This window comes from Natator depressus, chromosome 3, assembly GCF_965152275.1.
Source record: "Natator depressus isolate rNatDep1 chromosome 3, rNatDep2.hap1, whole genome shotgun sequence".
In the NCBI taxonomy this organism is placed as follows: Eukaryota; Metazoa; Chordata; order Testudines; family Cheloniidae; genus Natator; species Natator depressus.
The window spans coordinates 159,345,751-159,361,940 of NC_134236.1; the positions used below are offsets into that span (position 1 = coordinate 159,345,751).

The window sequence follows — 16,190 nt, forward strand, 5'->3', positions numbered from 1 at the left end:
AAGACCATCAAAGAACAATTCTGACAGAGCTTATATTTTTCTTGCTCTTGTATGTGTCAGCCAGAATTATGAAGCAAAATAAGTAACTACTCTCCAGTTGAATGTATAACAGAGTAGTTTCAACCTTTTGGGAAGTGGGAGGAATAATAATTTCTTTTTCAGGTTGATTGCCAGTGCCAGCCATTTTTGATAACAAAATAACTTGATATGCCAATACTGGGTTTTCATTTTTATACCTTTCTGTCAATACATGGTTGTATTTAGTAGAAATTATGCATACTTACTTTTAAATGCTTACACCTACATTTCTCAAATTGCTGAAACTGATTTGTTTAATTTTCACTGCAGATCCCTAACATTAAAACAGTGGCTTTAACTACTAGAATATGGTGGCATTCATCACTTTAGCAAATTAAAGCTTTTTTGCCCCTTTGCAGCCCCTCACTCCACATCTGTTGGAAAATGGCTGAGTAAGTGCCAGTCCAGTATGTACTTTGCTGGTAATGTAAAACTCACTGCATTGTGCTGTGGAGGCAACCTAGAAAGGCATGGAAAGTACCGTATATACTCGATCATAAACCGGTTCCTTTATAAGCTGACAACCCCCCCCCCCCCCCCGATGGATAAGTAAAAATGGAAAATGTTTATGACCCATTCATAACCCGACCCTATAATTCAGGGGTTGGCAAACTTTGGCTCCCAGGCCATCAGGATAAGCCGCTGGCGGGCCGAGATGGTTTGTTTACCTTGAGTGTCCGCAGACATGGAGGTAAACCTAAGTAAACAAAGTGTCCTGGTGCGCCAGCTGCTTACCCTGAGGGGCCAGGACAGCAACTGGTGGGGAAATTTGGGGGGGGGGGGGGAGAGAAGCTGGAGGTCAGGGGAGTAACCCCTGTGACCCCCCCCCCCCCCATGACCCCAGCCCTAGCCTGGGACCCCCACACTCTCCCCATCCCTTCCCACCTTATCTGGGGAGGGCCAGGGGAGGATGTCTCTGGCCTGGCCGCAGCCTGCTCTGGCAGGTTGGGTGGCACGGCTCTGGCAGGCCGGGTGGCGTGGCCACAGCCTGCCAGCCCCGGAGCTGTAGCTGCTTCGGAGGCTGGAGGGAGAGGAGGCTGGCCAGAAGCGGAGAGGCTGTGTCCCACCTCTCCCTCTCTCTATAGCTGTTCATAAGCTGACCCCCTTCTCTGATGCTTCCCTTTTTTTTAAACTAAATTATACTTTTTATATTTTTTTACTAATTATATTGGTCCATCTTTACCATTAATACGGTTCTTTTTGTTCATACCTTTTGTGAGCAGAACTCTACTTCAGAATGATACACTGTAAGTGAAACAATTGCTGTGCTATGGTGCTAGCAATTCTACATTGATGAAAGGTAAAATTCCTGTCAGGTTACTTTAATTTGCCCAGTAATTTTTGTGTGTGTTTTGTTTACGTGTAGCGCTTTCATTTGCCTTAACTCTGTTTTTACTTTTTAACCTTAAATATCTGTTTTCTTGTCTTAATAGTGAACAGAGTATCTGCCAAGCACGAGCTGCAGTTATGGTCTATGATGATACCAATAAGAAATGGGTACCAGCTGGTGGGTCAACTGGATTCAGTAGAGTTCATATATATCATCACACAGGAAACAATACCTTTAGAGTAGTGGGCAGGAAAATTCAAGATCATCAGGTAAGTGAACCTCTAATAATTTTCAATGGGAACTTAGTTTTAACTATTATACTTATTCCATTTAAGAAATCTCTGTTCAGTAAAGTAATGGGACTATCCAAAATAATAAAAATACAAATTTAGCTTATGATATCGCCCAGGACATATTGGGCATTTTCCAAACATTTGAGGAAAGTATGGTCATTGCTGTAAGGACAAACAAGTGGACAAGTTCAGGGAAGGAGAACAACATGAAGCAATTTATGTGCAAGCCAACTTAATTCACAGTAAACTGTTTAAGCTCTAATATTGCTAAAACAGAATTTTTCTTCCTAGACCTGCTCGATTTCCCTTCTTCTCTCACTGTCAACGCCATCATCCTTCCAGTTACAGGCCCGCAATCGTGGGGGATTATTTTTGACTGCCGCTCCCTTTCCTTTGCCCTACACATCAATGCCATAATCAAATGCTACACTTCTTCCCACTTGGCAGCTCCAACCTTTTATAGCCAGCCTAAAAGCCAGATCTGTCATTCAGAACCTCATTTTATCCAGACTCAACTACAACAGTACCCTCTTCTCTGAACTCTTCCCCCCTCCCCCATTTTTTTGTATTACTGTCTTTCTTTCTATCCATAAAAAATGGAGCATTAAAGTCTTCAGCATAATGATGATAGAGGAAGTTTGTGAGCTGATAACATTGTCAGATGACAAGTTGTAAATTCAGAAGAGCAATTGACCATGGGCAGAGCCTTCGGATGCCTCCACAGATAATGGAAGAGGCGAGGAGGAAGAGCCAGAAGAAACAGCGCAGCTGCTCCCTGGCACCGAGCACAGAAGGGAAAGTTATCAGGTCCGCCCACCCCAGAGCTGCAAGGGGGTACCTCTCTGACTGAACTATTAAGCCCACCCAGGGATCCACTTCTGACTCCTGGGAGCAGCAGGGGACCTCGGCACTTGTTAGTGCCTTCGACACCTGGGGATCTTTTGGCCCTTCCGGCACTGCCTATGCTGCATCCCCAATCCAAGGGCAAGCTAGCTATAGGCCCGCCTCAAAGGGCAGAGGCGTATTGCTGGTCTCCGGAGCAGAGGCACTGTTCCTCAACTCCGCAACCTTGATCCCCAGCTCTGCAACTGTGGTCCATGGCCATACACCCCAGGTCACTGGCTCCACGTTTGCGGTCCCCACCATTGCAGCGCGGATTGCCAGCCTTAAGGCACTGAACTCCGCATTCCCAGTACCATTCCTCCTCCCCGAACACCTTGGTGCGTGCAAGTCTCCTTCCCCCAAATGACCTTTGGCATGCCAGTTGCCACCTGCACGGGACCACTCTTAACCTTCACATCACCGTTCCCCATTAACCCAGCACCGCTCTCTGGAGAGTCATTGGTTACTACCTGTTAGGCACTGGTCTTCCGTCCCTGATGTCAGCTGCAGACACGTGAGGTGGTCACTGAGGGGAGACTTGTCTGAGTTGGATCAAGAGTTCAGCCCTTCGCCACATAAACAGCAATCCCCTTGGGTTCTGGAGGACAACACTGCGCCGGCAGCGGCTGCATGGCAGCAGGGCCACTGGCCAGCTCAGTAGCCCTTTTGGAATCCATGGGACCTTCCAATGATACCAGTGCCATATTTGCATCACTCCTCTCTGGCCTTGGAGAAGTTACCCCCCGCACCACTGACACAGAGTTCAGAACAAGGCATGGGCTCTGACATGGGGACAGAGGAGCAGTTGCTGACACCAATGGAATCTTCCCCAGTGCAGGAGAGTGCCCCAGCCCCTCCGCCAGTGGTGCCATCATCGTCTCACCAGAAGAGCAGTAGTGGGGCCCTCACACTTGTCCCTTCCAGATGACTTTAGAGCAGGGATTCTTAACCTTTTTCTTTCTGAGCCCCCCCATAACTTGGGGTTGTGGGCTTGGGGTGCCAGAAGCTCAGGCATAGGTGTAGTTTGACTTCAATTTTGGGTGGGCAGGGGCCAGCGGTACTCAGGGAGCGAGTGCCACCTCCACCCCCTGACTTACTTCAGCAGGTCACCCAGCCTGTCTGGGTTGGGGAGGAAGGCACAACCAAAAATTATAACTCAAAGGTGGGGGGCTCAGCTTCAAAAGTTTGAAAACAGCTCAGAGTGCAGGGAGTTTCTTGAGCAAATGGTGTAGTTTCTTTTGGTAACCCTCAGAAGGTAATGGCATGTAGAACGTGGTGTTAGAGAGCTGCCTAGCAGCCTCTTGTTTATATTCCAACCTATTCATGATGACGACAGCACCTCCTTTGTCAGCCTTTTTGATTATAATGTCAGAGTTGTTCCTGAGGCTGTGGATGGCATTGTGTTCTGCACGGCTGAGGTTATGGGGCAAGTGATGCTGCTTTTTCACAATTTCAGCCTGGGCACGTTGGCGGAAGCACTCTATGTAGAAGTCCAGTATGTTGTTTCAACTTTCAGGAGGGGTACACGCAGAATCCTTCTTTTTGTAGTGTTGGTAGGAAGGTTTCTGTGGGTTAGTGTGTTGTTTAGAGGTGTGTGGAAAATATTCCTTGAGCCAGACACGTCAAAAGTAGGATACCAGGTCACCGCAGAACTGTATCATAAAAGAAACCATTTGCTCAAGAAACTCCCTGAAAAAGCACAGGAACAAATCTGCACGGACACATCCCTAGAACCCCGACAAGGGGTATTCTGTCTGCTACCCAAGATCCATAAACTGGGAAATCCTGGACGCCCCATCATCTCAGGCATTGGTACCCTGACATCAGGATTGTCTGGCTATGTAGACTCTCTCCTCAGGCCCTACGCTACCAGCACTCCCAGCTATCTTCGAGACACCACTGACTTCCTGAGGAAACTACAATCCATCCGTGATCTTCCAGAAAACACCATCCTGGCCGCTATGGATGTAGACGCTCTCTACACCAACATTCCACACAAAGATGGACTACAAGCTGTCAGGAACAGTATCCCCGATAATGTCATGGCAAACCTGGTGGCTGAACTTTTTGTGACTGTCCTCACCTACAACTATTTCACATTTGTGGACAATGTATACCTTCAAGTTAGCGGCACTGCTATGGGTACCCTCATGGCCCCACAGTATGCCAACATTTTTATGGCTGACTTAGAACAACGCTTCCTCGGCTCTCGTCCCCTAATGCCCCTACTCTACTTGCACTACATTGATGACATCTTCATCATCTGGACCCATGGAAAAGAAGCCCTTGAGGAATTCCACCATGATTTCAACCATTTTCATCCTACCATCAACCTCAGCCTGGACCAGTCCACACAAGAGATTCACTTCCTGGACACTACAGTGCTAATAAGCAATGGTTACATAAACACAACTCTATATACCAGAAACCTACTGACCAGTATACTTACCTACATGCCTCCAGCTTTCATCCAGACCACACCACACGAACCATCGTCTACAGCCACGCTCTACGATACAACCGCATTTGCTCCAATCCCTCAGACAAAGACAAACACCAAAAGATCTCTATTAAGCGTTCTTAATTACAATACCCACCTGCTGAAGTGAAGAAACAGATTGACAGAGCCAGAAGAATACCCAGAAGTCACCTACTACAGGACAGGCCCAAGAAAGAAACAGAACGCCACTAGCCGGCACCTTCAGCCCCCAACTAAAACCTCTCCAGCGAATCATCAAGGATCTGCAACCTATCCTGAAGGACGAGCCCTCAGTCTCTCAGATCTTGGGAGACAGGCCAGTCCTCGCTTACAGACAGCCCCTCAACCTGAAGCAAATGCTCACCAGCAACCACACACCACGCAACAAAAAACCTAACCCAGGAACCTATCCTTGCAACAAAGCCCATTGCCAACTCTGTCCACATATCTATTCAAGGGACACCATCATAGGACCGAATCACATCAGCCACACCATCAGAAGCTCGATCTCTTGTACATCTACCAATGTGATATATACCATCATGTGCCAGCAATGCCCCTTTGCCATGTACATTGGCCAAACCGGACAATCTCTATGCAAAAGAATAAATGGACACAAATCAGACTTTAAGAATTATAACATTCAAAAATCGGTCAGAACACTTCAACCTCCCTGGTCGCTCAATTACAGACCTAAAAGTCACAATTCTTCACCAAAAAAACCCTTCAGAAACAGACTCCAATGAGAAACTGCAGAACTGGAATTAATTTGCAAACTGGACGACATTAAATTAGGCTTAAATAAAGACTGGGAGTGGATGAGTCATTACACAAAGTAAAAACTATTTCCCCATGCTAATTTTTCCCCTACTGTTACTCACACCTTCTTGTCAACTGTTTGAAATGGGCCATCCTGATTATCACTACAAGTTTTTTTTTTTTTTTTTTTTTTTTCTCCTGCTGATAATAGCCCACCTTAATTGATTGATCTAGTTAGAGTTGGCATGGCAAGACCCATTTTTTCATGTTCGGGGTGTGTGTGTGTATACACACACACTCACACATCTTCCTACTGTATTTTCCACTGCATGCATCTGACAGTGGGCTTTAGCCCACGAAAGCTTATGCCCAAGTAAATTTGTTAGTCTCTAAGGTGCCACAAGTACTCCTCATTCTTTTTAATAAAGTTTGGAAATTGCTGCTCTGACGTTTTTTTGTTTTTGTTTTTAAAAGAAGCTATTCATCTGGGTGTGGAAGTAAAATAAAAGGGAATATCTTACTCACTGAATGTGTACTAGGGCAATCTTTGCTAGACACTGTTTTTCAATTGCAAAAAGGGGCCTGGCTTTGAGAGGGGTTGCCATCCTTTTGATTGGTGTTCGAGAGGTGGCTAGCATAGTGTAGCAATCTAAAATACCAATATTGCCAGGCATGTGTGTCGGGGAATGGGGAGAGATGCTTTCACTTTAAAAGTGAACCTCATTTCAATTTGATTTTTATGTAATTTACTTTTATATAGACAGCAGTCCAGTTATTCAAGTAAGAAAGATTTAAAAGTTTGGAGGAGAATAGGTATTAAGTACAACTAAAACTTAATTACAATAGCCTTGGTGCCTTACTTTGCTCAGTGGTTTGAGCACTGGCCTGCTAAACCCAGGGTTGTGAGTTCAATCCTTGAGGGGGCCATTTAGGGATCTGGGGCAAAAATTGGGGATGGCCCTGCTTTGAGCAGGGGGTTGGAGTAGATGACCTCCTGAGGTCCCTTCCAACCCTGATATTCTATGATTTTTTTTTTTTTTTTTGCATGCATACGCTTAGGGCGTGTCTACACCAAGAAGCTTTTTTGCACTAACTTTTGTTTTTCAAATTAAAATGGTCCACATGATGCAATTCTTTCAAATAAACCAGCCAATAACTGCAAATTGAATAACCTACTTTGAAAGTGGATTTAGTTAATTTTGGAATGAGTTAGTGTGTTAAGTTCATGTGAATGCATCTGTATTTTGAACTAAGTTGACAGTACGACTGCTATCCCATACTACAAGGCATCACACCAGAATCTACTTTCTGTTTGCCTGTGTACCCTAGAATCATAGAATATCAGGGTTGGAAGGGACCTCAGGAGGTCATCTAGTCCAACCCCCTGCTCAAAGCAGGACCGATCCCTGACTAAATCATCCCAGCCAGGGCTTTGTCAAGCCTGACCTTAAAAACTTCTAGGGAAGGAGATTCCACCATCTCACTAGGTAACACATTCCAGTGTTTCACCACCCTTATAGTGAAAAAGTTTTTTTCCTAATATCCAACCTAAATCTCCCCCACTGTAACTTGAGACCATTACTCCTTGTTCTGTCATTTGCTACCACTGAGAACAGTCTAGATCCATCCTCTTTGGAACCCCCTTTCAGGTAGTTGAAAGCAGCTATCAGATCCCCCCCTCATTCTTCTCTTCCGCAGACTAAACAATCCCAGGTCCCTCAGCCTCTCCTCATAAGTCATGTGTTCCAGTCCCCTAATCATTTTTGTTGCCCTCCGCTGGACTCTTTCCAATTTTTCCACATCCTTCTTGTAGTGTGGGGCCCAAAACTGGACACAGTACTCCAGATGAGGCCTCGCCAATGTCGAATAGAGGGGAACGATCACGTCCCTCGATCTGCTGGCAGTACCCCTACTTATACATCCCAAAATGCCATTGGCCTTCTTGGCAACAAGGGCACGCTGTTGACTCATATCCAGCTTCTCGTCCACTGTCACCCCTAGGTCCTTTTCTGCAGAACTGCTGCCGAGCCATTCGGTCCCTAGTCTGTAGCGGTGCATTGGATTCTTCCATCCTAAGTGCAGGACTCTGCACTTGTCCTTGTTGAACCTCCATCAGATTTCTTTTGGCCCAATCCTCTAATTTGTCTAGGTCCCTCTGTATCCTATCCCTACCCTCCAGCATATCTACCACTCCTTCCAGTTTAGTGTCATCTGCAAACTTGCTGAGGGTGCAATCCACACCATCCTCCAGATCATTTGTGAAGATATTGAACAAAACCGGCCCCAGGACCGACCCCTGGGGCACTCCACTTGATACCGGCTGCCAAGTAGACATGGAGCCATTGATCACTACCCGTTGAGCCCGACAATCTAGCCAGCTTTCTATCCACCTTTCGTCCATTCATCCAGCCCATACTTCTTTAACTTGCTGGCAAGAATACCCTGTAATGCTCTGGAGTCATACAGACCAAATGTTACATCCCCATTTAAATGTTGCAACCAGGATCACCCCATTTGCGATTACACACTCCTGGAGCCACATAACTTTCTCATTATTTTAGCACTGCTACAGCAGCCTTGCCTCATGTATCCTGATGGTGTCATGAAGAGGTCATATATTTCCTCACAATTGGGGGGGGGGGGGGGAGTCTGACTCAATAGCTGATTGTTGACCCCTATATTTTAATAGTCCATGAGCCCCAGCAGGGCTGGCACCCACTCCCTACCCCTATTTCTCGTCCCTTTTCCCACATCCTCTCAGTTGACTGCTGTGGCCTACAACTCCCATCCCATTCAAGCTATTGGCACTGTGATGGGTTTAAATAAAGAGGCATAAATTACAGAACCACATGTAATAAAAATAAGGTAATATAAAAAGTACTTTGCTTTGAACAATGGCCTGAACTTTCAGCTATACATAGCATTTTGTGCGGTATACTTCCCAAAAGGAGGCATCTAAAAGGCATAGAAATTATAAGGCACTTGGTTAGCTGTAATCAGACTGCCAGCATTGCTAATCCCTTCCATTCTCAACAATTACTGCTGAACTCTGTTTATTTTTTAATGCACTTTGTAGATGCCTGTAGGTGAGAAAAAACAGAATTTAAGGCAAAGAAACCATTCTGTTCTGGCACGAACATTGCACTGTGACTTGTATCAGGTTAATATCCTCCAAAGCAAGCACCCCATCGCCCACGGACACCCGAAGAACAAGCTCTTTACCCCTGCTACTTACCCCTTTACCCCTGCCACTCACCACACCAGCAACCCATAATAAGAACAGGATCCCTATGCAAAGGGGAAGTACTTACCATTTTCAAGCCCATCCCAGTCTAGGAAGAGGCTATAGGAATGGCCTTCCAAAACTGAGGGAATTTTTTTATCATTGTTGGCATGGAAACTGGAATTTGTACAGTATCTACTTGTTCTATTTCTCAGTTGCCCAGCTTCTGCACCTGAAGCCCCAAAACCCCCAAGGACAGGAATGTTGTCTACTACCGAAAGCCTGGCAAATCTCTGTCAAGAAAAGGAAGACAAGGATGAAATGTGTGACCCCTTGTCTCCTACACATGAGAGGAGAAAGAAGACATAGGACTGGAGGGGAGTTCTCCTTGTGGAGAAGGAGAAAGACAGAGCTGAAAGGGGAAGCCATAGAAAAAGACAAAGACCTGCAGAAACAGCTCCCTGAACTGATGCAGAAGCACACAGCTTTGTTGGAGAACATGTTAATGCAATGTTACCTCCTACAGCCATAATCACATCTCAGCCGTGTTCCGCAGTCCTTGGCAACAGAGCTTATTTGGGAGCAGCAGTATGCGTCCCAAAATTCCAGTCAGAGGCACTTCCCTCCCCACTCGCAGATAGAGAAAACAGCTAAATCTGGGACTCCACCTTCATGTGGACAACCACAAGTGATGACATCTTCCCTTGTCATTCTACACTTCGGGGAAAGACAACAGGCAGAATTCCTGCACCTTATCATGTTTGTGAAAAGTGCAACACAAATGTGTGCACTCAGTACTTTTAAGGATGTTTCACATGTTTTCATTATTCCAAAGTTTACACTGTTTAATTTTTGTGGTTTGTGTGACTATGGTTAAAGTTTGCACAGACTTGTTCAGTTAATGGCTTTATTGTTTGCACTATCTGATATTTATTAAAGTTTTTAATGTAAACTTTGAGCTTTTCTGAAAAATAATTACACATCCCTTAAATATAACAAATGATCTTTCAATAGACTGTTGCCCAAAGCTTTTATAAAACAGTTGAGCCACAAAAGACTACAGCTGACACACAATGCAATGAAACCCTGCAAGAAAGCAAAATGAAATATCATTTCAGCATTTTCAGCCCTTAGTAGGGAGCACAAGGCATACCTGACAATGTGGCTGTTGATGATTTGCTGCAGTTTGCAGAGGAAGGCTGTCTCACTGTTCATAGCACTCTGAATGTCTCTTCACCTCTACCTCCCACATATCAGTGGGGCTCTGTTTGTTCTCACAGATGTGCAAAATACAGCAAGCAGTTGTAACACAGGGCAGATATTGCTCAGCAGCCTCGAGTCTTCTTAGACATCCCCATTTCCCTGTCAGCCCTCCAAATGTATGTTCCGCTGTCATCTTGAAGCTACTCAAGGTATAGAAGAATAGGTCCTTTCTTCTATCCAAGTTCAGTAAAAGACTTGGTAAGCCACGGAAGCAGAGAGTAAGCTGGGTCTCCCAGAATAACACAGGGATTCACAACACCGTTAATGTCCATAGTGATCTTGTTAGCAGAAGTTCAATTTTTCATTAGGGAAAATAGATGGGAGTTTCAAAAGATCCTTCCATCATGGACCTTTCCAGAGTACCCACCATAAATATCGTTGAATGTGCCACAATGATCAAACAGCCCTTGGAGCAATAACCCTTTTTGTTTATAAATCTTGAGGCCTGATGCAGGGGGCAAAAATGGTTTCTGTCAATGTCCTCGGTACAATTTGGGAATCCCAAGCGTGCAAATCCATCAATAACATCCTGAGCATTTTTCAGGGTAGCAGCTGTGTTAGTCTGTATTCGCAAAAAGAAAAGGAGTATTTGTGGCACCTTAGAGACTAACAACTTTATTTGAGCATAAGCTTTCGTGAGCTAGAGCTCACTTCATCGGATGCATTCAGTGGAAAATACAGTGGAGAGATTTATATACATAGAGAACATGAAACAATGGGTGTTACCATACACACTGTAACCAGAGTGATCACTTAAGGTGAGCTATTACCAGCAGGAGAGCGGGGGGGGGGGACCTTTTGTAGTAATAATCAAGGTGGGCCATTTCCAGCAGTTGACAAGAACGTCTGAGGAACAGTGGGGGAGGTGGGGAATAAACATGGGGAAATAGTTTTACTTTGTGTAATGACCCATCCACTCCCAGTCTCTATTCAAGCCTAAGTTAATTGTATCCTGTTTGCAAATTAATTCCAATTCATTAGTCTCTCGTTGGAGTCTGTTTTTGAAGTTTTTTTGTTGAAGTATTGCCACTTTTCGGTCTGTAATCGAGTGACCAGAGAGATTGAAGAGTTCTCCAACTGGTTTTTGAATGTTATAATTCTTGACGTCTGATTTGCATCCATTTATTCTTTTATGTAGAGACTGTCCAGTTTGACCAATGTACATGGCAGAGGGGCATTGCTGGCACATAATGGCATATATCACATTGGTAGATGTGCAGGTGAACAAGCCTCTGATGGTCCTGTTGTGTGGTGGTTAGTGGTTCTGAGCATTGTTGGCCCACCAATCAGCACCTTCTTTTTGGTATGACACCTATATGACAACAGCTCCAACAGTCAACCTAACACACCAAATTGATTAGTCACTGACTGGAAGCAGTCAGGGTGTTGAGCTTCCAGATGGGAATGCCCAAATATTTCTCCATGTTTAGAAGAGCATTTATGTTGGTGTTCTGTTGCTGTAGATTTGGGGTGAGCTCCCTGCAGATCTCTAGGAAAGTGGCCTTTGTCATCTGAAATTCTGCTGGTCATCCCCAGGATTCCATCACTTTGTTTTCCTACCAGTTACTGCTCATTTCCCAAGTCCAGAAACTACTCTGCAGTAAGTGAAGCAGCTCCCAGGAAAAGATCATCCACAAGTAGCAGCTTGACATCTTCCTTCTCCTTTAGCCAGATCAGCTTGGTAGTGTGACAGCTAGCCTCCAAAGCAACCATCACTTGGGTGCATGATCTCAAATACATGTGCAGCAGCCTCTGTGTATTAGTAACTGTCAGGATCATGACATGCAGAAGTGATGAGTGGTTTTGAAAATGATGCTGGGTTGCAAAAATTGTGGGCCGTGCCCCCAATGGGGGTGTGCAGGAACATTGAGGTGGGGTACTGCGGGGCCGAGGCCAATCCCCACACCACCCAGCCCTTCTCTGCTCCACTCCGGCGCTGCTCCTGGCCACAGCTGCAGCTCTGTTCCCAACTCTGGCCGCAGCTCGGCTTTTGGCCCAGGGGGCTGCGGACACATTCCATTACTGATGGGGGGCTGAGAGGAAAAGTTTGGACACCAGTGCTATGGAGGGTGATGTGAAAGTAGTACTCTTGTGTTGGGTATCTCATCAACATCCAATTGTCCATGAGAGTGAATGTAGTGAGAAGCAAAAGTGACACAACTCATTTGTTTTTGTTTGTTTGTTTTTTTTTCTACAAAGAATGAGTAGATGTTAATCTCTCTAGTGTTAAAATGATTCCACTATAAGGGCAAGGCATTTTATTTCTGATGTCAAAGTTTGACAAATCTTCATTTAAAAGAAAAAAATACAGAAATATTAATTGGATTATCTTTCTCTGAAGCTGAACTAAATTTAAGGTGTGAAATAATATGGTATTTAGGGTTGACAGTCGTCCTTGAAGCAAAATGTGCATGCTGATACACTAGTTCCTGTCATGTTGTGATTTGTGAAATTACTTTGGTGTAGATCTAACTCAACTGGTAGAATTACAGATGACTCTGAGATTGCCGTTAACTGTCTAAACTTTTTTTAAATCATAGAATCATAGGACTGGATGGGACCTCTAGAGGTCATCTAGCCCAGTCCCCTGCACTGATGGCAGGACTAAGTATTATCTCTAGACCATTCCTGACAGGTATTTGTTAATCTGCTCTTAAAAATCTGCAACGATGGAGATTCCACAACCTCCCTAGGCAATTTATTCCAGTACTTAACCACCCTGAAAGGAAGTTTTTCCTAATGTCCAATCTAAACCTCCCTTACTGCTATTTAAGCTCATTGCTCCTATCCTCAGAAATTAACAATTTTCTCCCTCCTTCTTGTAACAATCTTTTATGTACTTGAAAACTGTTATGTCCCCTTTCAGTCTTCTCTATTCCAGACTAAACAAACCCAGTTTTTTTTCAATCTTCCCTCATAGGTCAGGTTTTCTAGACCTTTAATCATTTTTGTTGCTCTTCTCTGGACTTTCTCCAATTTGTCCACATCTTTCCAGAAATGTGGTGCCCAGAACTGGACACAATACTCCAGTTGAGGCCTAATCAGCGCGGAGTAGAGCAGAAGAATTACTTCTCGTGTCTTGCTTACAGCACTCCTGCTAATACTTCCCAGAAATATGTTTGCTTTTTTTGCAACAGAGTTACACTGTTGACTTATATTTACCTTGTGATCCGCTATGACCCGCAGATCCCTTTCCGCAGTACTCCTTCGTAGGCAGTCATTTCCCATTTTGTATGTGTGCAATTGATTGTTCCTTCCTAAATGGAGTGCTTTACACTTGTCCTTACTGAATTTCATCCTATTTACTTCAGACCATTTCTCCAGTTTGTCCAGATCATTCTGAATTTTAATCCTATCCTCCGAAGTACTTGCAACCCCTCCCAGCTTGGTATCATCCGCAAACTTTGTGTACTCTCTTTGCCATTATCTAAATCAGGGGTTCTCAAACTTCATTGCACCGCGACGCCCTTCTGACAACAAAAATTACTACACGACCTAAGGAGGGGAGACTGAAGTCTGAGCTCACCCAAGGCCACATCACCCTGGACCGGGTGGGGGCAAAGCTGAAGCTCAAGGGCTGCAGCCCCAGGTAGGGGGCCTGTAACCTGAGTCCTGCCACCCAGGGCTGAAGCGCCTCGGGCTTCAACTTTGGTCCTAGGCGGTGGGGCTCAGGCTTCGGCTTCAGCTCTGAACACCAGCAAGTCTAACAGCAGTCCTAGCAACCCCATTAAAATGGGGTTGTGACCCATTTTGGGGTCACAACCCACAGTTTGAGAATCGCTGAGCTAAATCATTGATGAAGGTATTGAACAGAACCAAACCTAGAACTGATCCCTGCGGGACCCCACTTATGCCTTTCCACCATGACTGTGAACCACTGATAACTTCTCTCTGGGAAAGGTTTTCCAACCAGTTTTGCACCCACCTTATAGTAGCTCCATCTACGTTGCATTTCCCTAGTTTGTTTATGAGAAGGTCATGCGAGACAGTATTGAAAGCTTTACTAAAGTCAAGCTATACCATGTCTACCACTTCCCCCATATCCACAAGGCTTGTTACACTGTCAAAGAAAGATATCAGGTTGGTTTGACACTATTTGTTCATGCTGACTGTCACTTATCACCTTATCTTTTAGATGTTTGCAAATTGGTTGCTTAATTATTTGCTCCATTATCTTTCCGGGTATAGAAGTTAAGCTGATGGGTCTGTAATTTCACAGGTTGTTCTTATTTCTCTTTTTATAGATTGGCACTGTATTTGCCACAGACATCTGGAAAAGGGCATTTTCACTGACATTCACTATGTTAGATGTCCAAACACCACCAACCTTCTTGGTGAAAATCTAAACAAAGAAGTCATTAAGCATCTCTGCCATTTCCACATTTTCTGTTATTTTCCCACCTCATTGAGTAACGGGCCTTCCCTGTCCTTGGTCTTCCTCTTGCTTCTAATGTGTTTGTTAATATCTGAGATGTTGCTATATATTAGCCATGGAGCCTTGTTAGGAAAAAACACTAATGAAATTCAGTGCTTGATGGGTTCTGTTTTTGTTATGCGTATTGTTTTGAAACTTAGTTTTAGATTGATCTTGATATATTTTATAAAGATCTTTGTATAATTACCTGATTACTTATCTGGATGTGTATATTGTGGAGGCAATACTGGTTTAATTGTGAACCTCTGTAACTTAAAATGGTTTGTCCTGACTAAAGACATTTGACTGAAATATTAAAAATAGTACTAGAAAGAAGGTCATTTTTCTCATGTTCCATCTCTAATTTTTTATATCAATATTTTTTATAACGAATGGGTCTTTTTTCAGATATTTCACTACTGACCATGCAAATTAATTGTCTCATAAACCTATGGCAAAAATTGATAGTGTCTTTGGTGTGCATTCTAAAACTGGATGATAAATGGATGTCTGCAAACTTTAATATATGATAAAATAATGTATCTTAAGGCATACTTCACAAATTTACTTTGAGTTTAAAATATTCCCACTTTCCAATATAAAGTGACAATTACTGATGGTATAATGGTCAGTCATGTTTCTGATCTTGACAGGTGCCTTTTATTCAGTCTCCTGTAACTTGAAAAAAATCCTGCTATTGGATTATAAATTCTTTGTTTGGCAGTGCTGGCTATTATAAATTTTCATTTATAGAAATGTCAACTTAGCTAAGGTTGCTAGAGTGAATAGTATAACCTTTATAGAAAATACCTAGGAACTATTTCAAAAACAAAAAAAAATACTGAATTTTAATGTATGCACATGATAAACTAAGGCAACATTCTGTTGCTCTTAAAGTTAATGATTTACTTAGTATTAACATCAACATTTACATTGTACATTCCAATTACGTTGTTTGATTCTCAAGGTACACCTCTACCCCAATATAACGCGGTCCTCGGGAGCCAAAATTTTTTACCGTGTTATAGGTGAAACCACGTTATATCGAACTTGCTTTGGCCTCGAGCATTTCCATTCTTAATAGTCAGCAAATCATTTTTGTTAGAACTAACACGGTGTATGCACTACCCACCCTGCTCCTTGTCCCCCTCCTTGTCTCCTGACCACCCCCCAGAGACCCCCCGCCCCAACCACCCCTCCAGAGACCCCACTCCCTATCTAAGCCCCCCTGCTTCTTGTCCCCTGACTGCCAACTCCAGAGACCCCCCCCATCCCTAATCACCCCCAGGACCCCACCCCCTACCCTACCCCCCTGCTTTCTGTCCCCTGACAGCCCCCCAAGACCCTCTGCCCCATATCCAACCCCTCGGCCCCGGCCTGGCACTCTTAACACGCCACTCAGAGCAGCATGTCGGAGCCAGACACACTGACGCACTGATCCGCTAGAGCACGCAGCCCCACCCCCCAGA

At 44.3% G+C, this 16,190-nt stretch overlaps 1 protein-coding gene across 10 annotated transcripts in view; it reads left to right on the forward strand.

The window, feature by feature from the left end:
* ENAH (ENAH actin regulator) overlaps positions 1-16,190 on the forward strand; it is a 140,618-nt gene that overhangs the window by 40,282 nt on the left and 84,146 nt on the right. For all 10 annotated transcript variants that reach the window (XM_074949179.1, XM_074949181.1, XM_074949180.1 and 7 more), the window contains exon 2: positions 1,512-1,677. In XM_074949179.1, the coding sequence (XP_074805280.1) occupies positions 1,512-1,677 (166 nt within the window). The remainder of the gene's footprint in view (positions 1-1,511; positions 1,678-16,190) is intronic.